At 38.1% G+C, this 26,400-nt stretch overlaps 1 protein-coding gene across 4 annotated transcripts in view; it reads left to right on the plus strand.

The window, feature by feature from the left end:
- The window catches only part of GAB1 (GRB2 associated binding protein 1), a 132,649-nt gene that overhangs the window by 60,979 nt on the left and 45,270 nt on the right, over nt 1-26,400 (plus strand). For all 4 annotated transcript variants that reach the window (XM_033215359.1, XM_033215356.1, XM_033215358.1 and 1 more), the window contains exon 2: nt 20,796-21,090. In XM_033215359.1, coding sequence (XP_033071250.1) covers nt 20,796-21,090 — 295 coding nt within the window. The remainder of the gene's footprint in view (nt 1-20,795; nt 21,091-26,400) is intronic.

The following is a 26,400-nucleotide window of genomic DNA, read 5'->3' on the forward strand; positions in this document are numbered from 1 at the left end:
GACTGATTAAAAACAGCAGCTCGATCGTGTGGCTTAATGTCCTTCTGGTTGAGGGACTGGAATGTGTGGTGCCACTACATTGGGGTAAAGGAGGTGGGTAAGCTGTCAAGACAGGACTTCAGTAAATAATATCTAAAAGAGATAAGTCATATATAAGCATATTATTTGGAAATGCGGGGTTTCTCTTTCAGTGTCCTGATAAGAGACTGGATTCAGCCCAGATAGTTCAAATGCATACTATAATGAATGGGCTACTTATGGTGTTATGGGTGGTTTACATTCTTGGGGTTGAGGGACAGAGGAAGAAATAATAAATACTAATTTTAAAAACTGTGTCCACAGGCTCATTGAGCCCTGAGACAGTGGAAGAGTGGCCACCCAGGGGTGCAGTGGTCAGGGATGTAAGGAGGCACTGCTGGAAGCACAGGGAATAAATGCTCCCACCTCTGCCCAAACACAGAGAAAGGCAGAGATTGAGTGGGGGTTAGGTAAAGTGGGGAGGGGTAAGACAAGAATAACCAGCAGGGAAGGTAGGTAGAGCTTGGGGTGGGGTTATTATGTTGCCTGATAAACTCTTCTATACAGTTTGATAATCTCTTGCAAGGAGATGGAATATTTTAATGTAAATATTTGCTTTTAGCACCTACTATTTCATCTAATGTGACAGGAGCTTGGTGGACTAGTAGTGACTTAAACAAGATCTCTGCCTTCAAGTAGCTTATAGTCTGATTGGAAAGACAAAATGCTACCAAAACTAGCAAAAAAACAAACAAAAAATATGATTACACGTTGTGATTAATGCTGTAATTTAATTTCAGAGCACACAAAAAGGTTAGTCCTGCTTGTATAAACTTAATTCTATAATAATGATACTGCAGTGATTTTTACAATATAATTAATTATTTGGGAGTGGGAAAAATTCTTTTGAGTAGCCCATTTTGCTCTATTTAACTATAAATACACTACATGCTACAAATCAGATGTACAGATGAAACAGCTGCTGCTTCATTGTTTTTTTCCTGTTACTCATTTTAATGAATAATTTGAACAGACTCCAAAACATTAAATTAGATGTATAAACATACTTTAAGAATTATATCATAATGTTGGTGTATTTAAAACTTAGTGGTGATGTCATTATCTAAAAATAGGGAATTTTAAGAAAACAAATTATTTGAGCTATTTTATCCTCTGTACTTTGGCAGTAAAACAGACAAGGGCTAAAAATCAACCCAAGCATCCATATCCAAGTGTAGAGAGCTGTGAAATTCCCCCACCTTCTTCCTCCTGACATATGAACCTTGATAATTAAAATATATCTTTCTGCGGTCCCTGCATGAAATTTGACTTTTCTTGCCTTTCTTTTTTTTTTTTTTTAGTTCCACTTTTTAAATATATTTTTATTTTTAATTTTTAACTTTTTTTGGAGTTCTTTTTTTTTTATATATATACTTTAAGTTGTAGGGTACATGTGCATAACGTGCAGGTTTGTTACATATGTATACTTGTGCCATGTTGGTGTGCTGCACCCATCAACTTGTCAGCACCCATCAATTCATCATTTATATCATGTATAACTCCCAATGCAATCCCCCCCCCCATGATAGGCCCCAGTGTGTGATGTTCCCCTTCCCGAGTCCAAGTGATCTCATTGTTCAGTTCCCACCTATGAGTGAGAACATGCGGTGTTTGGTTTTCTCTTCTTGTGATAGTTTGCTAAGAATGATGGTTTCCAGCTGCATCCATGTCCCTACAAAGGACGCAAACTCATCCTTTTTTATGGCTGCATAGTATTCCATGGTGTATATGTGCCACATTTTCTTAATCCAGTCTGTCACAGATGGACATTTGGGTTGATTCCAAGTCTTTGCTATTGTGAATAGTGCTGCAATAAACATACATGTGCATGTGTCTTTATAGCAGCATGATTTATAATCCTTTGGGTATATACCCAGTAGTGGGATGGCTGGGTCATATGGTACATCTAGTTCTAGATCCTTGAGGAATCGCCACACTGTTTTCCATAATGGTTGAACTAGTTTACAATCCCACCAACAGTGTAAAAGTGTTCCTATTTCTCCACATCCTCTCCAGCACCTGTTGTTTCCTGACTTTTTAATGATTGCCATTCTAACTGGTGTGAGATGGTAGCTCATTGTGGTTTTGATTTGCATTTCTCTGATGGCAAGTGATGATGAGCCTTTCTAATAGAGATACGAGCAATGGCAGAGACAGGAAAAAGGACTTAGAAGCAGAAGAGTTATTCTGTCTTCCTTGAGGCTTTCTGTGGCTGAAGGGTTTTGTCCAAAGGGAAAAGATAAATGAACAGAGGAAGATGGATGTAGGCTCATTCCTCATCCCTCCCACCTTCCGTACCATTCACAACAGTCTGAGAACAGACACATTCAAGTCCTGGGTTCCTCTATCCTGAGCATTTGCTTATTAAAATAAACCTTTGAATACTTCATCTACTCTGATTCAGGCTACTCTCTTTCCTCCATGAAAAAGCTGGTGAGGGTGTTTGAAGCTGATACTATATACATGTAAGATGTAGTCATGAATCATTGGAAGCTCACTGCTTTTAGAACCTGCCAAAATTACCACACTAATGCACTTTTGTGAAGGCTGTTAAAATGGTAATTAAGAAAATAAACTCTGCTTATTTTAGTACATTTATTCATTTCAGAATATTTTTTTGTGTGGCTCTCTCATTTGATTTTTACACAGTTTTTAGAAGCAGAATTTCTGCTGTTGCAGGGGGAAGTTTTATATGTTCAAGTACTTAAATATGAGAGAAAATGTAGAATTGCCTCTACAAATCATTTTGTTTATAATAATCATGACTTATGCATTCTGTTTGCTCTAGAAATCAAGAAATAGAACACTGAATCATTTAAGACCAGAAACTATATCCACTACTTGTATCTCCCTTTCGGGATGATTTTCTGATGTTTTGTTCAGTGTGTGTCATTTGTGTAACCCTGGCTGTCTGTCTTGAACATTTATGTCACTAATCATGGTAGGGGGTAGGTGGGTAGGGGGGCCATCTGATTGGTTGTTTACATAAATTAGTTGTAGTGTCTGTTATCTTTATATTTAAATAACTGTGTATGTTAGTACAAAACTCTAGTATAAAATGGGCAGCTGGCCGGGTGCAGTGACTCACATCTGTAATCCCAGCACTTTGGGAAGCTGAGGCAGCACTTTGGGAAGCTGAGGCAGGAGGATCGCTTGAGCTCAGGAGTTCGAGACCAACCTAAGCAACATGAGGAAATCTCATCTTTATAAGAAAAATAAATTAAGTAAAATGGGCAGCTGGTTTAGAGGAGAGACAGACAAAACCCACACCCTTTCTAGACAGAAAGATCCCTGTCTAGATGAGTGTGCTTTCTGGTAGGAGTCACACAGTCTGCCATCACTGAACCATGTGTCTTTTACTTTACCTGTTCTTTGATTTTGAAATACTGTGGAAATGAAATCTTAGATTTTTCAGAGTTGTCTTTATGGAAATGATTTTGTTTGTTATTCATGTCTAGGACATCTGAAAACCAAAAGTGGCCAGACCATGTCAATCTAGAAACTAGCAGCCAGTAAATTGTCTTCTTAAATATTAAGAAAGCAATATACTACCTAGATGCAATCAAAGATGTCAGCTTTTCCTTAAAAGGCAATGATCAAAAGTCCAAAGGTGCACAAGGAAATAGTTGACCTACCCAAGTTTAAACAAAAGTTCTGTTTCTAGGACAAAAGTGTTTAATAGGAATTCATAAGTAATCTTTCTGTTTTTGAGTGACTGATTTGCAGTTCAAAGTACAGGTAACCTCTTTGTGCTTTGTGTTTTATATTGTTGTTGTGTTTTTGTTTGTTTTCCCACATTTTGCCTTTTTTGAAATTTTCCCTGCTCATAAGCACTCCACTAGGGGGCAGACAAAATAATAGAGAAGAAAAGAAACCCGTATCAATACACTGCATCCAGTATACATTTATGTGACATGTTTGCTGCTCCTTCTCCATACTGTGGGGGAAAGTCTTTTCCTTCATTTGTCCTTCTTATAAGGGCACTCAAAGTGATTTTTAGCACACTTATTTTTACATGTAAAATATAAACGTTTCCACAAGTTTAATGGTAATTTTAAAATTCGTTGTCATAGTAATTTTTTATTTTTTTTCTGGTATGTCTACCAGTGAACCACGTAATAACGAACACTTAGTTGTGTATTTATGACTGTAATGACGATCCCTATTTTGTTTACCCATCCACACTAAATTCAGTCTCTACTTTTTTTGTTTGTTTGTTTGTTTGAGATAGGATTTCACTCTATCACCCAGGCTGGAGTGCAGTGGTGTGATCTCGGCTCACTGCATCCTCCGCCTCCTGGGTTCAAGTGATTCTCATGCCTCAGTCTCCCCAGTAGCTCAGATTACAGGTGTGTGCCACCACGCCTGGCTCATTGTTTTGTATTTTTAGTAGAGACAGGGTTTCACCATGTTGACCAGGCTGGTCTTGATATCCTGATCTCAAATGATCCACCCTCCTTGGCCTCCCAAAGTGCTGGGACTACATGCGTGAGCCACTATGCCTGGCCTGAGTCTCTACTTTTTGTCAGGCACGTGTCCATGTGTTAAGTTTTGAAAATACAGCAGCGAAGAGAAAGAGCCTGGATGATTGAGTATAGAAAGGGGGTAGTTATGGCTGCCTCCTAAGCCATTTGGTGAAAAGACTAGGCTGTGAAAGGAAACAGAAGAGATTCTTGATGGCTAATGCTGGGTGGTTTTTATTTCTAATGATTCCTTTATAACAGCTCATAATGATTAGAATGCCATATGGAGCTGGAGTTGAGGCTTCAGTTGTGAGAGAATATGTTCCCCTTCTTAATCTATGCCATGTCTTGGGAGGCTAGCTGAAGACTTTTTATTTTTTATTTTTAATTCTTCCTTTATCTTTGCTCCAGCAAGAATCAATTCCAGTTACCAAAAATGTATTTACTTTAGCCAACCTGGGGTTACAGACTCTTTAAATGAAAGTCAAGCAATGGCTGGGCGCAATGGCTCACGTCTGTAATCCCAGAACTTTGGGAGGCTGAGGCAAGCAGATCACCTGAGGTTGGGAGTTCAAGACCAGCCTGGCCAACACAATGAAACCCCATCTCTACTAAAAATACAGAAAATTATCTGGGTGTGGCAGCACACACCTGTAATCCCAGCTACTTGGGAGGCTGAGGCAGGAGAATCACTTGAACCTGGGAGGCAGAGGTTGCAGTGAGCCTAGATCACACCACTGTACTCCAGCCTGGGCAACGGAGCAAGACTCCATCTCAAAAAAAAAAAAAAAAAAATCATTGCTTTGCCTCTTTGTGGTCAGTTATTCAGCAAAATACAGAAGGGTGTTTTTGTTTTTATTTCTTTTTTTATATCATAAAACTTATTTTAACTACAGATGTGTTTTGTTTTCTCAAGTTTCTCTCTAGTTTGGAACAGTTATCTTTGTAGATAACTATAAATAGGTTGTCTAGTAAAGTTTTAAAGTATAAACACTTAAATTGTCTAGGAGTGAAGCTGACTTTTTTTCTGAGACTGTCTTTAGGTTACAATGTTTAACATAAATTGAAGTATCAAGAGATCTTTTTTTTGGAATAAATTATTCATCTATTAGATTTAATAAATCATCCCACACACTGTGAGATTGCAATTGTTGGTAAACAAGGGGATAACATTTCTGTTGAGAGGATTATACAGATTTGTTTTAGTCATTATTTGCTTAGAGCATCAACTGCATTCTATACCAGACTGGGCAAGGCCTAACAGAACATTCATTGAGTTATAATTAAATATCTTTTTTTTTTTTTTTTTTTTTTTTTTTTGAGACGGAGTCTCGCTCTGTCGCCCAGGCTGGAGTGTAGTGGCCGGATCCTGGCTCACTGCAAGCTCCGTCTCCCGGGTTCACGCCATTCTCCTGCCTCAGCCTCCCGAGTAGCTGGGACTACAGGCGCCTGCCACCTCGCCTGGCTAGTTTTTTGTATTTTTTAGTAGAGATGGGGTTTCACCATGTTAGCCAGGATGGTCTCGATCTCCTGACCTCGTGATCCGCCCGTCTCGGCCTCCCAAAGTGCTGGGATTACAGGCTTGAGCCACTGCGCCCGGCCATAATTAAATATCTTAAATGCTAGAATGTTTTTGGGATGCTTTGTTGAGTTAGGAAGTAAATAAATATCTAGTGTTTTTATAATCATGAAATGCATTTTCTTTATGGGTTTCAGGAAGCATTTCAGTGAGGGCTTCATCTTTTCCTCCATAATTCTAGAATGATAAGCAAGACTTGGGAAAAGTCACAATAGGTGGAAAATTAAGGAATTAAAATTTTAAACCTGCTTCAGAAGGTTGTGTGGCTCATGAAACCAAAGATATATTCATCCTTATTTTAAAAACTAGCTACTTAAAAGTATGTATGATATGAATAAAGATTAGATGAAAATATGGAGAAATAGATTTTTTAATGGTGGCAGGATTATGTATAATTTTCCCCCTCACTTTTCAGTTGACGTTGTTGCTAGCTTTTTATTAAAAATAAATTTGTTAAAGTAAATGCCCATATAGCTTACATGATTTTTTTTCTGGAGAACACTTTGCTTGGATATCGGACAACCTTCAGAAATAATAGACTCCACCATAGTACTTTAAGAGGCAAAGACATTTAAAATTTATGATATATAAGTATAAGCTAAGCTTATGTTTGCAGGGTTTTTTTTTTCCTCTTCTTTTTAACAGCTGCTAAAATTTTAAGATTTCTTAGAATTGGCCGGGCGCGGTGGCTCAAGCCTGTAATCCCAGCACTTTGGGAGGCCGAGACGGGCGGATCACAAGGTCAGGAGATCGAGACCACCCTGGCTAATACGGTGAAACCCCGTCTCTACTAAAGAATACAAAAAACTAGCCGGGCGACGAGGCGGGCGCCTGTAGTCCCAGCTACTCGGGAGGCTGAGGCAGGAGAATGGCGTGAACCCGGGAGGTGGAGCTTGCAGTGAGCTGAGATCCGGCCACCGCACTCCAGCCTGGGCGACAGAGCCAGACTCCGTCTCAAAAAAAAAAAAAAAAAAAAGATTTCTTAGAATTAAAGATGAGATAAAATTTAAACCAATGCTATCCAGTGCTAAGAGTGATTTCACATAAATTATAGGGACCAAATAGACTTTTGTCTACACTAATAAAATATTCCTTTGAATCCTTCATAATCTTAGAATAATTGCCCTAGGCAATCCAGGTTGATTCAAGCATTACGGATTTTAGTTGGAAAATTTTCCCTGTGTTTGATTTAGAATTATCTAGCTTTTCCAGGAACAGAACAACAAATAGAATTGTTGTCTTTAACATGCCTACCCTTATGTACCATTTGGGATATAAGGACTTTTGTCTGTGTTCATAGCATATGTATCTGTGTTCCACTTGACTTCTGGCCTACTTTTCTCTATTTCACCAGCATCTACAGTCTTAGGAATGAGGAATGGGGAAGAGATCACTGGATTGGAGAGGGGATGTGTTGAGTGGAAAAATACAGGCCAGATAACTTCCTTCAGAATTTCATGAAGGTCAGGTTCCACCACAAAGAGTTGGAGATGTATGGTATTTTGAAGCCCTCTAATTAAATGGGGGAATAGGTACCATCTTTTCCTTTCTTGTTCACCTTCCCCTGTCCTACCCTTCTTCATTCTAGTTAAATACCAACAATTGTATATTTAAAGTAAAATACTGAAATGTGAAATTCTGTGGTGAAATGTGGGATGTCCAGATGACATCTACTTAAACCCAAAGCCAATCCCTGTGCTCCAAACTCAAAGTTTATATTTAGAAGACAGTGCAGATCCTGTATTTTTAAAATGCCGTAAACATGTTTATGTGGTTATTTTTAGCTTTTACAGACTTTAGTGAACTTCCAAGTTGGCAAGTCAGACACAGTTGGTTGTTGTCTATTACCTCAGATGCCAGCACTTTCTGAATGACTCGGGTTGTCTCACTGGGTTTCTAACATGTTGAAAGCAGATGAGTGTGTAAGTTATCTTGTGTCAACTGCACATGGTCTATCTAATCTAATCTAATCTAACCTATCTATATGGGTGATTGTATGTGTACTTGTTTTCTTTTTTCTTCTTCTTTATTTTTTTTTTTAAGCTTTGTGAACTGGTAACAATTTTGCTTGGAGCACAAGATGAGTTGGGTTCTGCCAGATGGCACTGTTATTTCTCTGGCAGAAGTAGCAAGTCATTTTCTCTTTTCCTTCAACACTTCTCTCCTTGTCCTCAAGCATTAAATCATGCATATACAATACAAATCCTTACAACCACTGTTCTTTTCAGTCCATTGTATCTATTTCCTGTTGACCAAAGGTTATGAGGCTTGGGTAGTGTAGAGGGAGATGAAAAGTTGACAGAAAAAAGAAAGCTGGGCTCATTTTAGGAGCAAAACACCATAAAAAAGGCAAGATGGCACTTGGATTTATTGAAAACAAAAAGAAATAAATAGGCAATCATTTTTCTTGTATGGTGAGATGATTTTCTGCATGGTGCATGCATGAAGAATCATTTTCCTCCAAGAATCATGTTTTATGAAAGGGTGACACCCCTAGCCCACATGGGGAAAGAGGGAGACGTCATTATGGGCACTTGGGCTGAGCCTTCCACATTTGCATCAGACATCTTGATTTTATTATCTGTGCCATAATTTTTTTCTTGCATTCAACCTTGTACTTAGTCCTTCTCTTTAGATGAAGTTATTCATTCTTGCTTATTGGACTTAATGTAGTTTATAGTCAGTGGCTCCAGAATGCATAATTTATCTCCTTGGAAGGATGTCTTTCTAAAGAAACTTTTCATTGCCATATATCTTGTTCTGGGAGCTTTAGACTGAGTTTTATGTTCAGAAGAAAATGATATTTAAGCATTATTTTGGCTTTTTACATATAAATGTAATTATGGAAATTTGAAATTTGATTTGTAACACTTCAGTGTTTTCCCTCTAGTTCTTAATGTGAAAGTGTTGTTTTTAAACAGTGATCCAAATCTTAATATAGCAGCGTTTTATTTTGTTGTAAATTGTGGTGAATGTTCAATAAGAAACTCAGAAAAGAAAATGGGAATGTTTTGTTTTGCTGGAGACTCAAAACAGTAGTTCTAACCCAGAAATAATTATTTTGGATTGGATAGCTGAACAAGAAATATAATTTAGAATCAGTTCATTTTTTGAAGATAAATTTTCATTGAGAAATTCTAGATTGTCATTGGTGTTTTATTAATAATCAATTTTATTTAAGTAAGCATTTCCTTTCCTAATCATGATAATAACAACATATGAGACATATTTTTAGGAAAGAGTAAGTTTGTGGAACACGGTGAAATTAGGAAATAGACCCACATACTTGTTAGGATCTCAGGCACAACTGCTTACAATAGCATTACATAATTTAAATATTTGTTGTGGATTTTATTATTAGAGCTGTACCTTCTTCAGCAATTGATCTTGCTTGTCTCTTAAGCTGAAGAAATATCCTTTAAAACTGCACTGTCCAACCTGGGCGACTCACTGAGACCTAATCTCTACCAAAAAATTGAAAAGTTAGCCAGGCGTGGTGGCATGCACGTGTGGTCCCAGCTACCGGAAAGGCTGAGGTGGGAGGATTGCTTGAGCCCAGGAGGTTGATGCTGCTGTGAGCTGTGACTGCACCATTGCACACAGCCTGGGCAACAGAGCGAGACCCTGTTTCAAAACCAAAAACAAACTGCATTGTCCATATGATAGCTGCTAGCCACATGTGACTAAATTTAAATTAAATAAGTTAGAAAATCGGTTCCTCAGTTGCATCAGCCACTTTTCAAGTTTTGTAGTCACATGTGGCTAATGAATCCTGTGATGGTCAGCACAGCCATTATCATTATCACAGAAAGTTCTGTTGGACAGCACTGCTCTAAAACTGCAGTTAGAATTTGCCTCTCTGCAGGAAGATTATGTCTTTAATTTGAGAGATGACATGAATTTTCTGCTGCATAAAAAACATTTATTTTCTCATGGTCTTGTTCTTTATTTAAACAAGACGTTATTAAACGTCAAATGGACATTGACATTATACTTCATACCATATGCCATTTTATCCTTATTCTCTGTGATGATGTTACATTCTGCCCTCTGAGAGACTGGGAAGTCATTACACACACGCACACATACTACACACACACACACACCACACACACACACACAAATGTATGGATATACAGAGAGAGAGAGACTGTATATGTATATATACATAAAAATGCTATCAGATAATATTCAATGACTAAAATGTGTGGGCCTTCTCATAGTACTGTAGGCACTGTGAAGTTGTAGGCACCTAATATTAACATATTGGCACGGTTTCAGTCTCCCAGGGTTCATATTGACTTATTCCCTGATTAAGTTAGTTTCACTTTTTGTTCACTGAGCCTTGTGGGCTGGAGATTTGAGAGTTTATGGCTGAATTCTTACAACAATAAGAAAACCCACTATTGGTTTGTTACATCATCCATTATACCTGAAGGCCAAGTTAGTGAAGAACAGAGACAGCATCATTACCAAATGAATGAAGACATTCATTCATTTGTTCATTTATTCAGGCAACAGTTACTACCCATGCCTTTTAACCACCAAGTCCTTGCATGCTGTACACTATGCTGAACACTTAAAGAGGAATAAGACAGAGTCTTGGGGGAGGAAAGCAGCTGTACAAAGGGTTGATTGAAATGCCAAGGGAGAGTGCTATGATGGAGGTTTGCACAAGGTACTGTGAACATTTTGGAGTAGTCAGCTGGACCTGGCCGAGGTGAGAGGGGAGCCAGAATTTGCAGAAAGAAAGGTGTTGTCAGTATTCCTTCACACCAAATTCCATCTACTCCAAATGGAAAATATGAGTTTCTTACCATGATCTCTCAGTATTTTGGGAATTTTGCAAACCATGGGGAGAAAAAAAACTCTTAAAAAAAAAAAAAAAGACATTCCTAAGCATCACTTTGATGGCTGTGTAAGACTCCTGTGTGGTGGTATATCATCGTTTATTTACTCAGTTTCCTACTGTGACCAACCATCTGGGTTTGCTCCGGACTGAGCCATTTTCTAGGATGTGGCACTTGCAGAGCTAAAACGACAATAGTCTCAGGAAAACTGGGATAGTTGATCATCCTACCTTCTGTTGACTATTTAGATCATTTCAAATATTTACTTATAGAATATTTTGGTGCCTAGGTATTTAGCCACATTTTTTTTTTTTTCATTATTTCCTTAGGTGAGAGTCCTAGAAATGGAATAGCTCAATGACTGTGGACATGTTTTGGAGCTCATGGCAGTGCTCAGGGTTTTTTATTGCATTTTTTGCTGTACTCAGCTAGATTGGTAGGAATCTGCCTGGACATTTGCACCACTTCTGCCTCCACAAGTTCTTAGGGAAATGAGCAGAAGACTTGTTCTTCACTAGCTGCAACTCATGTTCCAAATCTCTAGCTGGCCAGATTGCATGTAAACTCCAACTAACTCTTGTCTTGGCCAGAAGTAGGCCAAAAGCCAGTCTCAAAAGATGAAGTGAACTCTGTGTCCCCATTTTCCTCTGCCCACATCCTGACCTGAGCTCACTGACTGACTGCACATGGTGGTAAGAAAAGGGTGAGCTCCAGTGGACCCAAGGCCAGTGGCCTTTCTTCCCAGTACACACTGAGCTGTGAGTCACCCCAGGCCACCATCCTACTCACATGGAACATTGCATGTTTAACTTTGTTTGGCTCCCAGCCAGTTTCTCACTTTTTCAGCCTCCTCTTGGTTAGGGTAAGGAAGCTTGCAAAACCACCAGAGTTAGAGTGTGGGCACAGCCCCAACAATTGGGAATATGAGGAGAGAAATGAAATGGTACTTTCAAGTAAAAATATACTCAGCTTGCCCCACAATGCGGTAATGAGAATTAATACAGCCATGAGGTGACATACTTTCCTGTGGAACTTAATAAATAAATTTTCCTAATTGGGGTCCAAGGCATACCAGCCTCATACCAAATTGTTCTCGGTAGTAAGATGTATTAAAGTCAAGTCCTATTTTCAGGGTTCTTAACGTGTTAACAAGGGTCCTGTGAACCCTTAAAACTGTACAATATTACCTATATGCCTTTTTTCTAAGAAAAGTTTTCATTACTTTAATCAGATACTCAAAGCAGTCTATGACGCAGAAAAGGTTTAAGAACCACCTGTGTATATTAAATACTAAGGGTTTTTTGTCATTGCTTTTTTTTTTTTTTTTGGCTTTTTGCTTATTTTATGTAGTGCTTATGCCTAGGCTTTGAGGTAGACATTAATTTAGCAGTAGTTTCAACAAGTAAATTATATGCACTATTATTGAGAAGTCAAAATTCCTTAAGTCTTTCCCTAGCTAGTGTAGTATTTCTGAGTCAAATTTGATTTTTTTTCCTCTTATGAAATTGTTTTATTTCCAACTAATTTGTTATATCCAGGCAATGTATGTAAACTCTAATATCTTAAGTTTATGGAATGGTTGAAAGCTTAGATCTAGGCATTGTTCTGCATTATTTTCGGTGTATTCTTTTGTTTATATTACTAAGCTAAAGTTAGCTCAGATAGCACAAGGCTAGAAAATGGTGACAATAGTTTGAAAACAGGAAATTTTAGGCTTCTGTGTGTTTGGAACAGATGATCATAATGATAGAGCCAGTGGAGTGGAAACTTCCACCGAGCCTGTTTTTTCCTTATTTTGCTCTATGAGAAAAGATGGTGCTTCCTGGAAAACAACTCAAGTATTTTAAAGCAAATGGTTTTCCTTTGTCCCTGCTTCATGGTTAATTTGTTTTTCTTTATTTTATTTACCCTAGTAATAGTATTATGGAAGTATTTTTAATAGGCAAAGTAATTCCCAAAGTACTTTTTTTAGATATTTAAATATCTAAATGTATTACCATTAACTGCATGGTTTTTAAAGAAAATTAAAGCAATATATTATAATGACTTTAAGGAAAGAAAAATAAATTAATTCCTCTATTTTAAGTGTTCCCAACTTTCCTTGTTTATTTGTTTAACCCCCTAAGTGCCAGTCTTTAAAGTCGTTACTCTTTATCTGTCTAGGCTATTTCCTGGCTAAGACTCCTTCCACATGTATCCTGGCATTCTATATTTAAAAGAAAAGTTAAATATCCATTCACTAATTGCAGAGTAACAATAAAATAGCATTTCCATATACACATAAACTTTTTGTTCTGTGCACATCATTCCTAGATTATTTTAAACATATAATTTTTTAAAACTATAAAAGCAATAAATGGAAACATTTTGAAAAACAAAGTATATAAAATAAAAATATGAGACTCATCTGGCCCTTTCATCTGGCCCATTCCTAGTCATCACAGTTAACAACTTAGTGTGTGTCCTTCCAGACCTGTTCTCTAAACATAGTGTGTGTTTGTACAAACACACAGTTATTTCACACAAATGGAATTATATACTGCATGTACAATGCCGCACTTTGTTTTTTTTATTTAACAGCTATCTTGTGGGCATTGCTCATGTGTATAGATCTGTGTCACTTTTTGAATGACTTGCCTAGCTTTATTGTGTAGCTGTTCCATAATTTATTTGACCATTATTCTGCTGGTAAAATTTAGATTACAACCTATCTTATGAAAAATAGCATTTTCATCTTGTGAAACACACATCTTCAACCCCAACGTTTTACAGATTTCTGAGAGTATATTGAAATTTTGAATTCTACTAAAGAAGTCACAGTAATGGTCTTTCCTTAAATATCCGTTGTGAAATACCTTTTAAGATACTTCTTTTTTTTTTTTTTTTTTGAGACGGAGTCTCGCTCTGTCACCCAGGCTGGAGTGCAATGGCCGGATCTCAGCTCACTGCAAGCTCTGCCTCCAGGGTTCACGCCATTCTCCTTCCTCAGCCTCGCAAGTAGCTGGGATTACAGGCGACCGCCACCTCACCTGGCTAATTTTTTTTTTTTTTTTTTTTTTTTTTTTTGTATTTTTAGTAGAGACGGCATTTCACCATGTTAGCCAAGATGGTCTCGTTCTCCTGACCTCGTGATCCGCCCATCTCGGCCTCCCAAAGTGCTGGGATTACAGGCTTGAGCCACCGCGCCCGGCAAGAGATTTCAAAATAAAAAATTCTGCTGTACTTTTTCCCCCACACTTTCTCAGGAAAAGAAAGGGTTAGTAAAATTATAGTGGTGAGGCTTCCTGGTAGAAGGGAAGTTGGCTCAGGAATGTAGAAAGTGTTGCTCTTCAGCTATCTGGACAAGGTATACCTTGTTAGGGCTTGACAACTACCAAGAGACCCCAAGATGCAGTCAGCAGAGTTCTTTTTCAAGTGCTTAAGGGAATGGGCTTGTTAATGGACTACTTGTGTGATATTGCTGAAAGCTCGGAGCAACAGGAGCAGATGCCTTATCTCAGGGGGAGTTGAGGAAAGCTTTAAAGAACAGGTCTTGAGCTAGTTCTTGAAGGATGAGTAGGAGCTCATGGTGAGGGAGATAAGGTATTTCAGACTGAAAAAGCAACAAGGACCATGTGGGTGCTATCTGAGGCCATCTGTGGAGGTAAGAGATTGGAGAGATGAGACAGGTAAGTATGGTTTGGAAGAACCATGTATGCCATCTTACTGAAGGAGTGTGGACTTCAATAACAACTTTGAACTTTTTTTTCCCATCTGAAGTCTTTTTATTTAATCTCAGTGGCTCTCTGTGATGATTATTCTGATGGACAACATCTCACCAAGGCTTTGAGCACTTACAATGTGTGAAGTGCTGTTGCAGATACAAAAAAAAAAAAAAAAAAAAGAATTAGCTTTCAAGGAGCTTAATGTCCAGTTGGGAAAATAATTCGTAAGTGTTTGGAGAGTTTGAAAATGTTAAATAATAGACTATTCCAATCTATTCTACAGCAATGCATGAGGTATTACAGAGCAGTAATTGATTGTCAGTGATAGAAAGGGAGGGTGTGGGGAGGAAAGGGGAAGGTTGGGAAAAAAGAACCTTGAAGAATGAATTGGGTTTGAAAGATATTTGCTAGTGGGGTAAATATTGTGAACAAAAATAGGAAGATAGAGACAGCACTGACATGGGCAGAAGGTATTAATATAAGAAGATGAAGAATGAGACATAGGCTTGATAGGACCTGTGTTTTTTTTTTGGAAATTTTACTTTAATGACCAATATAATCCTATTGATTGGATCTGTGGTTCTCAATCTTGGTGGCACATTAGAATCATCTGTTAAGTGTTTAAAGCAGCCTATTCCCTTCATCCCCACCCCCCTACATTATAATCTAGTTGGCCTGAAGTGAAGCGCCAAGCTTTTTTTTTTTTTTTTTTGAAGCAAAGCTCTCCGGATATTTCTAATGTGCGTTCAGGTTAGAGAACCCATGGACTGCCCCGACCTCTTCTCTGATCTTCTCTCTTGCCTGCCCATATATTGGCTACTTCCTCAATAATTAGCTCTTCCAGTAAAGGTACAGGGAAAAGATTAGGGAATTTTGGCAAGCATCACACCAGGCATGTGAGTTGTCATTTATACCACAGAGAACTCACAAAATGGGGTGTACAGCAGTTACAATGTTTTTCTTTAAAGCTGAAGCAATTTGCTAGTTAGGTTAATTAGGCAAAATTTGTGAATTTGTTAGTAATGTTACAGTCATTAATGGCTTGGGGTTAATCCAGGTTAAAATATATTTCCTTCCCACCAAATAGTGGGACTCTATCTGTACTTTCTTGCCAGTAAGTACTTTCTTACCCATACTCTAAGATGTGTGAAAAGCCTGTCTTAAGACCCAGCTTCAGTGTGACAGTTCTACAGGTTAGCATATCCAATTTGCTAAATACAGAAAATGTTTAAAAGAATAGTTCTTTTAAAATGATGTTTAAAAACATCTCTTTTATGTCTGTAGAGTTTTAAAATACACACCTCTATGCTTGCCTGACCAATTCTTGAATGTGCTGGGCAGATCGCAGTTATATCACTATCCCTGTAATGCATAAATAGTAATGAGAACTTCTGTATTTTTAATCCTTGCCTCAAATATTTTTGATTGCATATTTAGCAGACATTGACCGAGTACCTCCTTAGTGCTAGGCAATGGGAAAGGAAAGAAGAAAGGTTAAAATGCCTTCAGCCCTCAGTAACAATTCAAATGTAGAGATGTCAAATGATGTAGGAACAAGGTGGAAATGGAGAGCTCAGAGCCAGCTCAGGGATGGTGCCCCAGAGGGCTGAGCTAAAATCTAGGGAGTAGATTTTGTGCCAAGAGGTCAGAGGCAGGACAGAGTGGAGTGTTTGGGAAACTACAAATATTTCCAATGTGGTTGGAAGGCAGAGAGGCAAGAAGTGAGGCTGGAAAGATTTAGGGGTGGAGATGGGGCACGAGTTGATTGGAGGGCCCTGTGTACCCTGCCAGAGTTTGGCTTTTAACCTGTAGGCACAGGAGGCAGTCACAGGAGCATAGGGAATTGGCTTCGGATATTGGTACTTTTAAGTTACCCCCAAATCCAGACTTAACTGTTTACTTCTTGTTAACAACATTATTTGTTCAACTCAAAATTGGAGTGACTATTACATATAAGAAATGGCTACAAAATAAGTTTTTACATAGTCCTTCTCAACTATGCAGACATCTTGCAAATTTCAGCTTCTTCATTACCTGCTCGTAATGGAAGTCTAATCGTTAAAATGATTTTTTGTTTGAGTTTCTTTTAAAATTACTTTGAGTATTTGGTTTTGAAGGTTTCTAGAAAGTCTGTCCTTTTTGTCTGCTACTGCTCTGCAGGATTGGCAAGGCAGTGTATGGCTTTCTCTCAAGCTACCAAGGCAGCAAGGATAAAAATAGGACAAACTTTAAGAATCTCAGATATTTTCAGATAACAAAGACTGATTTATGTGGGCCCGTTTTGTGCTCTGACAAAACAGAGACGCTTTTGTGCTGAGATTAGCAAGGGTGCTGATGTCAGTTCTCTTGTCGAGCATCAAGCTTTATTCTGTGGCTAAATTGTGCTTTGTACCATAATCCAGAGAACCTTTGTATCTGCCTTATTAAAGTGTGTAGTTTATGTAATTGCTTTTGTTTTCCAGTTTAATCTGTGCCAGATTCAATGAGGGTGACTCATTTTGTGACTGAGACAAACAGTCACATTTGGACCATGTTAAAAATAAATAAATAAATGGCAGGTGCTGCTTGGCTAAGTTCTGTGTTTTAATGCTGTAATTTCCTGCCGTAAGGGTTCACGTCTTGTATAATGTCTACTCAGCCTCTAATCGCTAGCCCAATATATCTAGTGCACCTCAATTCATTGCTACTCATTTCTTGATTATTTGTTTTAGTTCCTAAGGACTTTTTGATTTTTAACAATGTGATTTCAATAGGGAAACCAAGGAATGAATGGGGGGAGCCAGAGTTAGCTGGAAAACAAAGAGTGACACATAAGCTGTAGCAAAAGGACATGTTTCATGCTTTTCTGTTTTTGCCATTTTCCCAAGATGTTTTGTGCATGTGTTTTGGTAAAGTTATCTTATTTATGTTTATTTTATTATGTATATGTTCAGTATTGGAGTTCTTTTTCTCAAATGGAAGATGCTTTGAAAGCACTCTCTTCATTGTGGCCCATGTATCAAATGTAATCTCAAAAATTTTACAAGTCTACTCTCTCAGGAGAATTCTATTTATTTATTGTACAGATATTCTATGTACCAGGCCCTGTGCTATGGCAAATAAAGCAGACATGGTCGCTATCTTACTAAACTGTTCAGTCTGTTTGGGGAGTTAGATACTACACAAATAAATACAAGGAAAAATTGAATTGCAAAATTACACAATCACTACGTAGGTAAGTAATAGGATCTCTAAAACTATGCTATTACTTTACTTTACCCTGGAGTTGGTTGCGTTGAGGGTAGTCAGGAAAGAGAAGCCCTGAAGGTTGGAGTTGGCCAGGCAAAAAGTGAGGGAAGGAATAAAATGTATTTAGGAGAAAACATGTGCAAAGTCCCTGAGACAGGTAAGAGTTAGCCTCCTATAAACCCTATTATTGGAGGGGAAAAGTGACAGTTGATAAAAATTGAGAGAAAAAAGACAGGAAACTGTATTTAAAAGATGAGCTACACAAGCACAGCAATATGGTACCATTTAATACCATAGGGGCAAATGACACTCCACACAGTACAATAGCCTCTGACAGCCTCTTAAAGTGCAGTAAGAAATGGATGCTTAGAACACTTAGTCTGAATCACTGGGGAATAGATTATGTGTGGTGAAGAATGTAGTAAAGCATTTTAGAAAGATTTGCATGCAAGACAATAAAGTTTTAAAAAGTCATTTCTGTATCTTTAAATACATCATCTTTAAATGAAGATTCACTGTCTGGAAAAATCACTTACTGAAAGATACGATTTCTTGAGGGCCTTGCATAAATAACATCATATTCTATATTCTTTTGCTTTATTTCTGCATTACTTTTTAAAGCTTACTGCTTGATAGGGAAGTATCCATAGAGGCATAATTTTACTAAGAGGGAATATTTATTTATTTTGCAGTGAGTAGATCCATATTCAATGAATGGATTTTTATACTCCAGAACACAGTGCTAAAATCATGTGAATCCAACACTTTATGACTTTCAATATTATCTAAAACATCCATAGGATTCTACCCTGCCTTCCCCCGGACACGAATTATTTACATATTCCTTTGAGCTCGGCAAAGAATGAGAAGTTAATTTAAAATATTGATGATATTAAAGACCTATATAATGTTTTTAGGTCTTTGTGGTCTCTCTAGTAATCCTCTTGTTAAAGGATTGCCTAAATTTTTCTATAGAGGAATACCTGTTCATTTAGCAATACCTCTGCAGACATTTTGCCTGGGTTGCTATAGTCTCAAGTATTTTCATGTATGTTAAACTTCTTTTTCACAATTAGTCAATTCTTTGAAGGTAGGAATAATGAATTATATACTTGTTTTCCTTCCCACAAGTAGCAAAGGGAATGTTTTATTCCACTGGGGTTCATAAGATGTCTTGTTTCTGAGTCTTTCCACTTCCCAGAGTGTCCCCACTACCCCCGCCCTGCTTTCTTCTTCTTTTTTTTTTTTTTCTTTTTTTTTTTGAGGAGGAGGAGTCTTGTTCTGTCCAGGCTGGAGCACAGTGATCTCAGCTCACTGCAACCTCCCACTCCGGGTTCAAGCCATTCTCCTGCCTCAGCCTCCTGAGTAGCTAGGATTACAGGAACCTGCCACCACATCCAGCTAATTTTTGTATTTTTTAGTAGAGACGGGTTTCACCATGTTGACCAGGCTGGTTTCAAACTCCTGACCTCAAGAGATCTGCCCACGTCAGCCTCCCAACGTGCTGGAATTACAGGCATGAGCCACTGTGCCCAGCCCCAGAGTGTCCTCTTGAGGCAATCTTACCTAGAATGTTGAATCTGGAGCAGAGAATGTCTCTCAGTAAATGACTGAGACTTGCTAAAATAGGCCTCTTTCTGTCTAGCTGCCTCTTCCTCTAGCTGAGGAAGAATTTCAAAGAGGAGTAAGGTGTAAGTTTGTTTCCAGGCACACATGTTGGGGTTAAAAGCTGATGAGGAAGACTGTTTGTCATTTGGTTCTGCTTTTATTATTTGGTGAACATAGATTTAGGGAGGGTGATAGTAAAATAATTTTTAGGCTTCTTCTCTAGGTGTAGTATTAAACTCAAAATTTACCAGAACCTGTGGAGGGGGTGTATGATGAGTGTAGTACAGATTGCCCATGTGTGTTTGTTGGGAAGAGGAGGGGAAATATTAAAAAGAGTTAAATCCCATACTCAAGAATACAGGTCTTATTCGTGTAGTCTTTGAACAACAGGCTGTGTGGCTAAAAGAGAGACACAATCGATTGCTTCCCAGGCAGGAAGCCAGAAAAGCTTCAAAACCCTTTTTCCCCTCCCTACTCCTTACCACTATACCTAAAAAAACGAGAAGCCTTTTAAATGTTTAAAATCTGTAGGAGTCTTACGAAGAAGCAGCTTTATGTGTATTCTTTATGGAATGATACTAACGCATGAAAATTTGTTGCTTTTTAAAAAATTGTGGCAAAATATACATAACAAAATTGATCATTTTAACTATTTTTAATATACAGTTCACTAGCATTAAGTATTAATACAATCACAGCGCCACTGCAACCATGGCCACCATCAACTCCAGAACTTTATCTTCAACTAAAACTCTAGGCCCATTAGATGCTAGAATAACTCTCCATTCCCCAGCTCCCCACAGGGGCTGACAAACACCATTCTGCTTTCTGTCTGTATGAATTTGACTACTTGAACTACCTCATATAAGTGGAATCATACAATATTTGTCTTTTTATGACTGGCTTGTTTTACTTAACATAATGTCCAGCTTCATTCTTTTGCACATGGATTTCTAGTTTTCCTAACACCATTTGTTGAAACTATGACTTTTTCATATTTAGTAAAAACTGAATCTTCCTTGATTTATTGCCTTGATATTATATAGCAGGAGATTTAATAGAAGATACTGAATATATATACATTATTAAGTTAATTGAGTTATTAGTAAACATTGCTTCGCAGAGTGGCAGATATCCTGTGGTAAAAACACACACACAAACACACACACACATATTGTGACTTTCTCTAAACAATGCATTTGTAAAATCAGTTTGATAAATGTGCATCTTCTTGAAAATATTATCTCAAGTTAATACTGAATGGATATTTTTGTTTTGTTTCTAGGCATGGAAGAGGAGATGGTTCGTGTTACGCAGTGGCCGTTTAACTGGAGATCCAGATGTTTTGGAATATTACAAAAATGATCATGCCAAGAAGCCTATTCGTATTATTGATTTAAATTTATGTCAACAAGTAGATGCTGGATTGACATTTAACAAAAAAGAGTTTGAAAACAGCTACATTTTTGATATCAACACTATTGACCGGATTTTCTACTTGGTAGCAGACAGCGAGGAGGAGATGAATAAGTGGGTTCGTTGTATTTGTGACATCTGTGGGTTTAATCCAACAGAAGAAGGTGAGTTCAAGATATTATTCAACCTGAATTCTTCTTTTCTGCTACATTTCTAGAAATGTCATACAATTCTTTGTTATTTTAGTTACACAATATGATGTTTTATTTTTATAATAGGAACTTGACATTTGGAAAAAGCACTGAATCCCTTAATTAGTTTGGGGAGAAACTGTTGACAAGTTTTAGAGAGACAGACTTAGACATATTGGGGCAGTTTTTAAATATCCTGAGGTAGAAGGTGACAAGAAGACATTTTAAGAACATTTATTGAGTTCCAATATAAATATTCAGTTTAACCATATAACACTGTGGATATTTTACTATTTTTCACCTATTAAAAATAGCACATTTGGCCGGGCACGGTGGCTCATGCCTGCAGTCCCAGCACTCTGGGAGGCCGAGGCGGCGGATCACGAGGTCAGGAGATCAAGACCATTCTGGCTAACACAGTGAAACCCCGTCTCTACTAAAAATACAAAAAAGGAAACTAAAAAAAAAAGCCAGGCTTCATGGCAGGCACCTGTGATCCCAGCTACTCAGGAGGCTGAGGCAGGAGAATGGCGTGAACCCAAGAGACGGAGCTTGCAGAGAGCTGAGATGGCGCCACTGCACTTCAGCCTGGACGACAGAGCGAGACTCCGTCTCAAAAAAAAGAAAAAAAAAAAAGCACTTTTATGGAACTCAACCCAATTCTTTAGGTGCTATTTAAAAACGTATTTAAAACTATATTAGATTATGGCCGGGCGCAGTGGCTCATGCGTGTAGTCCCTGCACTTTGGGAGACTGAGGCAGGTGCATCACTTGAGGTCAGGAGTTCTTCAAGACCAGCCTGGCCAACATGGTGAAACTCCATCTCTACTAAAAATACAAAAATTATCCTGGCGTGGTGGCACATGCCTGTAGTTCTAGCTACTCAGGAGGCTGAGGCAGGAGAATTACTTGAACCCAGGAGGTGGAGTCTACAGTGAGCCAAGACTGCACCATTGCACTCCAATCTGGGTGACAGAGCAAGACACCGTCTCAAAAAACTGCATTAGATTATCCCATTTATGTGTAGTGTTCCATTATTGGAACGCCAAGCATGTGGGAGTTATTTATATCCCACTGCTCAAGGTTATTGCCAAGGTCTGATTGTAAACATTCAAAAAATTGCAACCTCAAGCATAAATGGGTTATGAAGTTGGGAAATAGCCAAGGAGATTATCATTACCTGTGAAATGCAAGTGAGAATCAGTCACAAAACACAATGAACAAGTACCAAACAAATGAATTACTTAGCACAGGTCCTACAAGGAGCATGGAGGAAGGAAGAGGGGTTCAAGGTTTGGGTAAGAGGTAGTGAAGGAAAGCTTCTGAAAGGAAAATAAATTGCAAAATGTAGGCTTTTGAAAGAAATAGTATTTCTGCATAAATCAGAGGAGGGATGCAGAACCCTCCAGGCTTGGGGACTTGGGAAAGAACAGACCCAAAGAAGGAATTGAATTTTATTTGACTGGGGCAGGATGGCTCTGAATGGAAAAGGCCCAGGGACAATTGCTTACAGATATTGAATGAGGGACTGAGATTTGGGGTGCCTATCCTAGAAAGAGCTGAGTGACTAGAGGGCTCAAGAAGAATTTTACAAGTGGAATTCTACCTCGGGTACTTTATTATTATTATTATTATTTTTGAGGTAGGGTCTCACTTTGTCACCTAGGCTGGAGTACAGTGGCGTGATCTCTGCTCACTGCAACCTGTGTCTCCCAGGTTCAAGCGATTCTCGTGCCTCAGCCTTCTGAGTAGCTGGGATTACAGGTGTGCACCACCATGCTTGGCTAATTGTTAGTATTTTTAATAGAGATGGGGTTTCACCATGTTGGCCAGGCTGGTCTCAACTCCTGGCCTCAAGTGATCTGCCCGCCTCAGCCTCCCAAAGTGCTGGATTACAGGTGTGAGCCACTGCACCTGACCCCAGGCACTTTTTTATAGCTGGCTGACCACTTCTTCTCTCTGCTCTTCCTTTTTAAACAAACGCTAAACACGTAGGTAGGGGACTCCAGTACAAAGTAGCTTTGTAGAGCCAAGAATCAGAAATAAAGGTGAACCGAGGTCTTTGACCTTCTTGTCTTTGTGGTTATACTCACATTTAGAAGTGTGCATTTCCGAACATCTACATTTAGGAGTGCTGTAGATACCATAAGGAGTAAAATTGTGTTAATAATCAACACCAAGATTCGGATTGAAGTAGAACTAATCATCTCTAATGAGCTCAGGCCAGCATGCTGCTTCCTCTCTGGCCAGTCAGCAGCCCTGGGGAAAGGAGCCTGCCAGGGCTGGGGTTTGCCCAGTGGGGTTGGGGAAACCCCTTGATGAGGGAGTTCAGAATCTCACGGGAACAGCACTCTAAGAGGGAAGGAAGGATCCAGCTTCGCTAGGAGGGGCTGATGAAATAGAGATCTTCAGCAGAGCCCTAGTGATTAAAAACCTCAAGAAATTGTTTCACAGGAGGAATTAAGGCTTCAGTTGTTTTTGTGAAGTTACTAAATGTGATCACAGTGTAAGTGGGCGTGGGGGTGCTACTTCTAACTTCAGTTAAAACCCTGTCCTTTCCTGTTTGCATTTATAGTTTGTATTTGAGTGCAGCAGAGGGTTTCAGAGTTAAAATTACAAATGAGATAGCTCTTTTTAATGGTTAACATCTAGTCAGTAATGATAATTATTGGATTTAGACAGCACATTAGTTTTATTATGTGATGGATTTTCAGTTAAAATAATTTGTCATTTTATTATCTTCTTGTTGTTTGCCTATTGCCTTTGCGATGTAGAATTTGTTTGGGGTGACATAAGGGCAGACTTTTGTCTCTGTTGGTTGTCTGTATAGATTGAGCTGATCCAAAAAGCTAAATCGTAGATGTTCTTCCACCGCTCTTACTTCTTTTTACAATGCTCCTAAATATATTTACAAAGGAAATGGGATGTTCTTATAGAGAACGTGCATTCTTCAGTCAAGGAATGTGAGTCTGATTTTTTGAAGCCCATTCAAGGGTGGGTAGAGTTGAGAACCCAGAATAAGAATTTCTAATTCTCAAGTGTCTGAGATTAACTTTGCAAGTTTTAAGGCACAGCGTCTTGTCTATTTGGCCACCTTAGGATGATTCTTATCGTTTGGGAGCCTGACAGACACCCACTCAGCTCTGAGAAGGAAAGCTTGGTGTGCTTTTAGAAAATTGATTGATTAGGTCAACAAATTATTTGAGTTTGCTGACACTCTACTAGGCTGTGGGAATTCATTCAACAGATACACATTAGGTGATTAGTTAAGGAGCCAAAAGGTAAACATCACAGACTGAGCATCTAATGGGAGAGGAGTCATTAAGAGAAATATCCAAAATAATTCATAATAATAATTGACGAGTGCAAGTTTATATATACACATGTATATATAAATTATGCATTAAAATGTATATACAGTGTATATATATGTGTACAAGTATAATTATGTGGAAGTTTATGAATATAGTTCTTGTGCTCATAGAGCTTACAGTCAGTCTAGTAGGAGAGACAAATAATCCAGGAATTATACCACTGATTCATAAGCGCTCTGCTAAAGAAGAACTAGATAAGCATAGTTAGCAGCAGCATCTGATTTAATCTTAAGAGGGTCAGGAAAAGCCTAGGTAGTTTTCAGTGGCTCTGTGATTATAACTGATAATGTACTGAGAGCTTTATTTTTGTACTTAGCAGAACATTTTCATCAATTTTAGAAGTCAGAATCAGTCTATCCCAATGTCTATTTTCATGTTATAAAATTTCTACCAAATAGAGGTGAAGTTTCAAAACTTAGAAGCTGCAGTGATCTTTTCAGTGGCAAAACTCCCAGTTCCTTACAAAATAGATGAGAGGTATATTTAGGTTGAATACAACTCTCAATTTGTGAACTTTCATCTTTACAATATCCATGGTTGGGGGAGGGTTGTAAGAAAATTCATAGTATGATTAATCAGATTTCTTATATATAGTCTGTGAGTTGGCTACCAAGTACAGCTGTGTTAATCACAAGTCAGTTTTATGTGTTCATTAACAGAGAAAACAAGTATCTAAGGACTTTAATCTGCCAATACGTTCTACATTGAGGTCATGAGCTATATCAAAATGCAACTGCATTTATTTTTTAAATTCTATGATTGAGATTTTTCACAACTTCATCCTGGTTATTTCCCCAAATAGCCACATTTAGAAGTGTCTTAATATACTGTGTTGAAGTATTTGTTGAGTTTCTTGGAATAAATCTGTAAAGCATGAACAGTTCTTCATTATGTAGTATTAAGCAGCCAAAATCATATTTATTCTGTAATTTTGGTTTTTGATCCATAATGGCAAAACTGCAAAAAGACTTTGAAAGTATTTCACACATTTAAGTTCTAAACAGCAGAATACTGCTATTATCCTTTGTAATCATATTCATACAGTTTAATAGGACAGGGTAAACATCAAAATGCCTTTGTTCTTCCACTGACTTGACTACCTGCTTTATATTCTCTTGTGTCCAGATAGATTATCACCACCAATCACTAAATAATAGATATTTTTGTTTTTATCTAGATCTGTCCCAAGCCCTCTGTTCTTCCTGTTTCAGAGAGCTGACTGTCCTCCTACTCTTGGCTTGAAAATTAGCTAACAGCACAAGATAATTTTTTTCCTATGCTAATTTCAGACTAGATGTGAGAAGAAATAGACCATGCCTGGTTATCACAGTCTAAGAAAATAACTGTCCCCAGTCCCTGTGAGAATAACTAATTTTCCCCTGAAAACAAAAGGAAAAGGGAAAAATCTGACCTGTGTTTTGATTCCAGGAACCTCTCAAAATATCGTTACCATGTTATTTCCGCTGCCCCAGGTGACCACTGCTATTATTGAATACTCAAAGTGCTGGCAGGCTGTATCTGTTTTTAAGTCCTAGCTCATTAAACTGTGTGTGATTCCTATGAATGCTTTTCTTTAGTAGTTTTGAGGGTAGAAACTAATTTCTTTGTTTTTCTTGGAAATGTACAGATTTATTTTTGTTTCTACAACACAAGGTAGAAGCTGTTAGATCTGCTAAACAAGTATTGGGAAGCAGCTCACTAACTTCATATAAAGGCCTCTAGTCTAATTAGATGCAGGATTAGAAAGTTGCCTCTGAGTTGCTTTTCTCAAAATGCACAGATCATGGTGGCTTAATAAAAAATAAGTAAAATTATCTGTTTGATATTCTCCGCTTGAGTCAAGTAGGTGTAAACTAACATGTAAGAATATACATACACTTTCTTTCCTGTAAAGCAGTCTTTCTCAATT

The sequence above is a fragment of the Trachypithecus francoisi genome, unplaced genomic scaffold, assembly GCF_009764315.1.
Source record: "Trachypithecus francoisi isolate TF-2019V2 unplaced genomic scaffold, Tfra_2.0 Lachesis_group1, whole genome shotgun sequence".
Taxonomy (NCBI): Eukaryota; Metazoa; Chordata; class Mammalia; order Primates; family Cercopithecidae; genus Trachypithecus; species Trachypithecus francoisi.